The 7,911-nt window shown below is 48.6% G+C and overlaps 2 protein-coding genes across 2 annotated transcripts in view; one reads left to right on the top strand and one right to left on the bottom strand.

Moving 5' to 3' along the window:
- The window catches only part of LOC140721392 (uncharacterized), a 1,266,977-nt gene that overhangs the window by 861,928 nt on the left and 397,138 nt on the right, over nt 1-7,911 (bottom strand). The window lies entirely within an intron of this gene.
- Nucleotides 76-7,453, top strand: LOC140721358 (NACHT, LRR and PYD domains-containing protein 12-like). The gene is made up of 6 exons (XM_073036198.1): nt 76-944; nt 2,020-2,106; nt 2,262-2,411; nt 6,282-6,452; nt 6,610-6,777; nt 6,915-7,453. Exons 1-6 carry the CDS (start codon nt 76-78, stop codon nt 7,000-7,002), a joined length of 1,533 nt encoding a protein of 510 aa, XP_072892299.1. The 3' UTR covers nt 7,003-7,453.

Genomic DNA, 7,911 nt, shown 5'->3' with positions numbered 1-7,911 from the left:
ATCAGGTATTTTGAAGATCAGACGGTGGCAGCTGCTGTTTTCAAACACGTGAAGGAGAACGAGATCCTGTATACGATGAGCTACAATCCCTCCTACTGTTGGATCCTCGCTCTGGTACTGGGCCCCTTCTTCACACAAAGAGTCAGGGACCCGCAGCGAGTTCCCAAGACCATCACTCAACTGTATTCCTACTATATTTACAACATCCTGAAAAACCATGGCCGTGAGATTGAGAGCCCCCGTGATGTGTTACTCAGGGTTGGTCAGATGGCCTTCAGAGGAGTGTCTGAGAAGAAGATTGTGTTTACAGATGAAGATTTGATCAAGTACAATCTGCAGCCTTCCCAGTTCCTGTCCGGGTTCCTGATGGAGCTTTTGGAGAAAGAGAATTCTGCCCGGAGCGTGGTGTACACATTCCCACACCTCACCATCCAAGAGTTTGTAGCTGCAGTCGCACAATTCATTAATCCAAATCCCGGGGATATCCTGAAATTCCTCACTGAAGCCCACAACACGACAGATGGGCGATTTGAGGTATTTCTCCGTTTTGTTGCTGGTCTCTCCTCCCCAATGACAGCTCGGGGCCTGGAGGAGATTTTGGGTCCATTTCCAAATGAAACAACCTGCCGGATGATTGACTGGGTGAAGGAGGCGGTTAAACGCCAGAGTGGAAACACAGAGAGTGAAGCTGGTAAAAGGAGCCTCCTGAACACATTGCACTACCTGTTTGAGTCTCAGAATCGTGGACTGGCTCAGGCCGCACTGGGATCAGTGGAATCACTTTCATTCCGTGAAAAGACACTGACCCCAATTGACTGCGCGGTCCTGTCTCATGTCATCGGACTCTGTGATACAATAAAACAACTCGACCTGGAGAACTGCCGCATTCAGTGTGAAGGAATCCAGCGGCTGGGACCTGTGCTGCACAAGTGCCAGGAGTTGAGGTAACTTGATTTATCTCTCACTCTGAACTGTGAAACTGTTCGATTGTGTTGTTTCAATGTAAAGGAATTTGGGTTGAACTGTAGTAAATCAGATTGTGAAGAATTGTGACAAATGATCTTGGGATCGGTCAGTAATTCCCCAAGGACGGGAGGGTTCTGTGGTTCTTTGTGAAGGGATTTTGGAGACTTCAGCAGATCAGTGAACAACGGCCATTGGTTTAATGGTAGTAAATCACAGGAATGCCGAGTTTCTTGCTGCCTGTGACACGTCCATTGACAATGTTCCTTCTCACTATTACTGACACCCAGACCGACACTGACTGCAGCAGGTGGGTCAGAGATTCACATCCACTTCCCGGTGAGGGACAAGAGACCGTCAGCAGACTGTCCCAGTGAGAAGGAGAGAAATACCATTGTGAGATTGTCCTCCCCGGCCCTTCCCCGTGTGTGACTATCACCATGTCCACCTGTGTGACTGTGCTCACTACCAGATACACAGACCCCATGGGCGCTTCTCCTCTCTTGATTGTTGGCCACAGTTCAGACCCACCCCTCCCTTGCAATCTATTTCTGGATCATCTCATCTTATTGGATTATCTTTTCCCATCGGTATACTCGTCTGGGTCTTCTCATCCGCATTCCCTTCCTCCTATGGGATCTCTCATCCCCAGCCCCTTCCTCCTGCAGGATCTGTCTTCCTATCCCTTTTCCTTAGGTGGGATCTCTTCCACTGTCTTCCATCGACATTACCTCATTCACAAATCTTCCTCACTCTGGGAGTTTCTCCCATCGTTCATCCCTGCACTTTCCGACCCTTTCACATCAGGTACACTTTTTTAGCCATCGGGGAATGAGACAGAATATGTGGGGTTTACAGGGTCACACCGATAGACTAAATTGCTGACATTCGGTTAATACACTGGAGCTGGGCAGTGAGGGACATTGACAGTGATGGGAACTCCGATCAGTGATTTACTGAAGGGTTTAATGTTTCCTGAATTATCCGAGTGAGAGTAATTCCGTCAGACACACGGTTTGAATCACTTTGTTCATCAATCTGTCTGTTTGTGTTTAGACTTCGGGAGAATGACGTGGGAGATTCAGGAGTGAAACTGGTGTGTGCGGCTCTGAGGAACCCGGAGTGTAAAATACAGAAACTGGTGTAAGTACCAGACTATGGGAGATTGTGTTTACAGTCAGTGGGTGTCTGACACTGAACATCAATGTGATCAGTAATTGTGTTACTGATAAACACTGGGGATTTGTACCGTCTCCTGTCTCTCCGTGTCCTTCACCCTCACTCTCTGTGATCTCCAGGCTGTGGGATGTCGGTCTCACATATTCTGGTGCCGAGGATCTCTCCTCCGCTCTCAGTACAAACCCATTACTGACAGAGCTGTACCTGGGTGGTAATAACCTGAGAGATTCAGGAGTGAAACTGGTGTCTGCGGCTCTGAGGAACCCGGAGTGTAAAATACAGAAACTGGGGTAAGTACTTGACTGTGGGAGATTGCGTTTACAGTCACTGGATGTCTGACACTGAACACTAATGTGATCAGTAGAAAGAAAGAAACAGAGAAAATATACAGCACAATATAGGCCCTTCGGCCCACAAATCTGTGCCGAAAACGTCCATAAATTAGAACTACCTAGGCTTTACCCATAGGCCACTATTTTCTGAGCTCTATGTAGCCATCCAGGAGTCTCTTAAAAACCCTATCGGTTCCGCCTCCGCCGACGTTGATGACAGTCCATTCCACGCACTCACTACTCCCTGCGTAAAAGGAAAACTTACCGCCGACATCTCCTCTGTAGCTGCTTCCAAGCACCTTAGAAATATGCCATCCTGGGCTAGCCATTTCAGCCCTGGGGAATATCCTCTGACTATCCACATGATCAATGCCTCTCATTACGTTGTACGCCTCTTTCAAGTCACCTCTCATCCTCCGTCACCCCAAGAGAAAAGGCCGGGTTTAATCAACCTATTTTCCTAAGGCATTTTCCCCAATCCAGGCAACTACCTTGTAAATCTCCTCTGCACCCTCTCCATGGCTTCCACGTCCTTCTAATAGTGAGGCGACCAGAACTGAGCACAGTACTCCAAGTAGGGTCTGACCAACGTCCTATATTGCTGCAACATTACCTCTTGGCTCCTAAATTCAATTCCACGATTGATGATCACAAAGACTCGGGGTCCCAGAACAGATCCCTGAGGCACATTTCTGGTCACCGGCCTCCATACAGAATATGACCCGCCTACAACAACAATTTGCCTTCTGCGGGCAAGCCAGTTCTGGATCCACAAAGCAATCTCCCCTTGGATCCCATGTCTCGTAACTTTCTCAATAAGCCTCGCATGGGGTACCTTATCAAATGCCTTGTTGAAATCCATATACACTACATCTACTGCTCTTCCTTCATCAATGTGTTTAGTCACATCCTGAAAAAAATTCAATCAGGCTCGTAAGGCACGATCTGCCTTTGACAAAGCCAAGCTGACTATTCCTAATCATATTTTGCCTCTCTAGGTGTTCATAAATCCTACCCCTCAGGATCTTCTCCATCAAATTACCAACCACTGAAGTAAGCCTCACTAGCGTATTATTTCCTGGGTGATCCCTACTCCCTTTCTTGAAAAAGGGAACAACATCCCCGACCCTCCAATCCTCCGTAACCTCTCCCGTCCTCACTTATGATGCAAAGATCATAGCCAGAGTCTCAGCAATCTCCTCCCCCGCTTCCCACAGTAGCCTGGGGTACGTCCCGCCATCTCCCGGTGACTTGTCCAACTTGATGTTTTCCAAAAGCTCCAGCACATCCTCTTTCTTAATATCTACACTCTCAAGCTTTGCAGTCCACTGCAAGTCATCCCTACAATCACCAAGATCTTTTCCGTCACGAATACTGAAGTGAATGATTCATTAAATACTTCCTCTATTTCCTCCGGTTCCATACGCACTTTTCCATTGTCACACTTGTTTGGTCCTATCCTCTCATATCTTATCCTCTTGCTCTTCACATACTTGCAGAATACTTTGGGATTTTCCTTAATCCTGTCCACCAAGGCCTTCTCATGGCCCCTTCTAGCTCTCCTGATTTCATTCTTAAGCTCCTTCCTGCTAGCCTTATAATCTTCCAGATTCATATCACTACCTCGTTTTTGAACCTTTTGTAAGCTCTTCTTTTCTTCTTGACTAGATTTACAACAGCCTTTGTGCACCACGGATCTTGTACCCTACCATCCTTTCCATGTCTCATTGGAAAGTACCTACTCAGAACCTCATGCAAATATCCCCTGAACATTTTCTACATTTCTTCAGTACGTTTTCCTGAGAACATCTGTTTCCAATTTATGCATACAAGTTCCAGCCTGATAGCCTCTTAGTTCTCCTTACTCCAATTAAAGGTTTCCCTAACTTGCCTATTCCTATCCCTCTCTAATGCTATGGTAAAAGAGATAGAATTGTGATCACTATCTCCAAAATGCTCACCCACTGACAGAACTGACACCTGGGCAAGTTCAGTTCCCAATACCAGATCAACTACAGTCTCTCCTCTTGTAGGTTTATCTACATATTGTGTCAAGAAACCCTCCTAAACACACCTAACAAACTCCACCCCATCTGATTCCCTCACTCTAGGGAGATGCCAATCAATATTTGGGAAATTAAAATCTCACACTTCAACAACCCTGTTATTATTACTCCCTTCCAGAAACTGTCTCCCTATCTGCTCCTCGATGTCCCTGTTACTGTTGGGTGGTCTCTCCAAAACACCCAGTAGAGTTATCGAACCCTTCCTGTTACTAACTTCCACCCACAGATACTCCATGTCCTTCCTGAAACATCTAAAACCTGCCACTTGAAGTTACCATTCCTGCCCCTGCACCATCCAAGTTTCTGTAATGGCCACAACATCATATCTCCAAGTGCTGATCCATTCTCCTAGGCTCATATGCTTTGTTCGTAATACGTTTTATTCATCATACTCCTTAAATTAAAATAGACACATCTCAAACCATCGGTCTGAGCGCGTCCCTTCTCTATCACCTGCCTATCCTCTTTTTCGCACTGTCTCCAAATTTTCTCTATTTGTGAGCCAACCTACCTTTCCTCCATCACATCACTTCGCCCCCACCCAGCACTTCTAGTTTAAATCCTCCCCAGTGGCCTCAGCAAACATCCCCGCCAGATATTGGTCGCCCAGGGATTCAAGTGCAACCCGTCCTTTTTGTGCAGTTCACACCTGCTCCAAAAGAGGCCCCAAAGATCCAGAAATCTGAATCCCTGCCTCCTGCTCCAATCCCTCAGCCACACGTTTATCCTCAACCTCATCCTATTCCTATTCTCATTGCCACGTGGCACAGGCATTAATACCAAGATTACCACCTTTGCGGTCCTGCCTCTCAACTTACTTCTGTACTCTTTCAGGACCTCTTCCATTTTCCTACTATGTCATTGGTACCAATATGTACCATGACCTCTGGCTGTTCTCCCTCCCACTGTAGGACATCTGAAACATCCCGTACCCTGGCACCTAGGAGGCAAACTACCATGTGCGTTTCTTTCCTGCATTCAAAGAATCTCCTTTCTGACCCCCAAACTATAGAGCCCCCTATCACTACTGCCTTCCTCTTCCTTTCCCTACCCTTCTGAGCCACAGGGCCAGACACTGTGCCAGGGGACGGGCACAGTTGCTTCATCACCCCCGTAGGCAACCCCCCTCCAGCAGTACCCGAACAAGAGTACTTATTGTCAAGGGGTACAGCCACTGGGGTACTCACTATTACCTGCTTCTTGCCCTTCCCTCTCCTGACTGTGACCCATTTCTTCAGTCTCCCGTGACCCCGGTGTGACCACCTGCCTGTAACTCCTCTCTATCACCTCCTCCCTCTCCCTGACCAGACGAAGGTCATCGAGCTGCATCTCCAGTTCCCTAACTCGGTCCCTAAGGAGCTGCAGCTCGACACACCTGGTGCAGATGTTGCCGTCCAGGAGGCTGGGAGTCTCCAGGATCTCCCACATCTGACACCGAGCACAGAAAACCAGCCTCACACACATACTCTCTGTCTGTATTGTCAACAGATAACCTACCTCGCCTCGACCCTTTATCGCCGAAGCCCTGTTGAGCCAAAGCCTTCCTATTCTGTCGCCCGCTCCTCTGACGCTCGCTCTGTAAATCTGTCTTCCTTTTAAACTCTTCTCGCTGTTCTCACTGGCCGACTTGCGCAGTCGTGCTGAAGAAAATAATCATTAATTGTGTTACTGATAAACACTCGGGATGTGTACCGTATCCTGTCTCTCTGTGTCCTTCACCCTCACTCTCTCTCATCTGCAGGCTGGACAATGTCGGTCTCACAGATTCTGGTGCCGAGGATCTCGCCTCCGCTCTCAGTACAAACCCATCTCTGACGGAGCTGGACCTGAGTTATAATAAACTGGGAGATTCAGGAGTGAAACTGGTGTCTGAGGCTCTGAGGACCCCGGAGTGTAAAATACAGGAACTGTGGTAAGTACCAGACTATGGGAGATTGTGTTTACAGTCACTGGATTTCTGACACTGAACATTAATGTGATCAGTAATTGTGTTACTGATAAACACTGGGGATTTGTACTGTCTCCTGTCTCTCTGTGTCCTTCACCCTCACTCTCTCTCTCATCTCCAGGCTGATGAATGTCGGTCTCACAGATTCTGGTGCCGAGGATCTCGCCTCCGCTCTCAGTACAAACCGATCACTGACGTGGCTGATCCTGGAATCAAACTCGCTGACAGACCGATCTGTCCCCGCTCTCCGCCGGCTCATACTGACCCTCCCGAGTCTGGAGTGGATCTGGTGAATGTTTGCATTAATGTTCAATGTGATAAAATATCAGCGGATCCGCGGGTTTTCTGGTGATATTTGTCTGTGAGTGTTTTTGAAACATTAACCCCAGTCCCCGGTTACTGACACTGTCGTGTCATCTGTTTCAGGCTTGTGGAGAATCTTTTCAGTGAGACCGGGAGGAAGGAACTAAGATCTCTGCAGGAACCCAGACCCGAACTGAGAGTGGATCTGTGAACATCTGAATGTGTGAACATCCCCGCCCCGCGGGATGGGGATAATCTGGCCGATTCCCCGCCCTCCGCTTTAACTCTCCCTTCCGCTTTAACTCCCCTTCCACTTTAACTCCCCGCTCACATTTAATGGCCGCGCGCCCGGGGTAATTCCCAACGGTTTTAACGGAACCGGCTCCAGTCTTGAGTTCATTGACATCGGAAGCGTTCTCGTAGTGACGTATTTCCGCCTGTTGTCCAGTGGCGCAGCTTCCTCCGAATATGCGGATTCGAGTCTTCCCACGTGACCGTGATCTCAATCAAATGCCATTCTTTCCCATTCATTCCCACCATCCGCACTCCCAAATGACACCACCCCTTCCCATTCACTCCAACTATCCACATTCCTAACGGGACGCACCGCTACCCATTCGTTTGCGTCGTCCAAACTTCCAATAGACCCCACCCCTTCCCATTCACTCCCACTGTTTGCCTGCCAGTGGGCCCCGCCCCTTCCCATTTACCCCCACCGTCAGCACCCCTTCCCAATCACTCCTGTCGTCCGATCTCCCAGTGGGATCTGACCCTTCCCATTCACTCACACCATCTACCTCCCAATGGAACTCTTTTCAGTTCATTGCCAAAGGGAATGGGATCTTGGAAATTGGCGGGGACGCTTGATTTCTGTATTTGACAGAACTCGGAGCGGGGGTTAACGAAATCTGATGGGAACGCCGGTGGGTTTATTAGTTACACGGAAAGTCGAGGGTAGTGTGGATGTTGACGGCTTTGTAACACTGACGATGCTCATCTCTTGGCGGAGACGGTGGATACGATCGGACGGAAGGACCTTCGGCGCGCCTTCCTGAAGATGGGGGGAGGGGTGGGTGCGTGCGGGAGAGGTTTATGGTTTCCATGTCCCAACGCCGGGTGA

This window comes from Hemitrygon akajei, unplaced genomic scaffold, assembly GCF_048418815.1.
Source record: "Hemitrygon akajei unplaced genomic scaffold, sHemAka1.3 Scf000054, whole genome shotgun sequence".
In the NCBI taxonomy this organism is placed as follows: domain Eukaryota; kingdom Metazoa; phylum Chordata; class Chondrichthyes; order Myliobatiformes; family Dasyatidae; genus Hemitrygon; species Hemitrygon akajei.
Note: the sequence above shows the minus strand (reverse complement) of the source record. Positions and strands in the feature narration are given on the sequence as shown.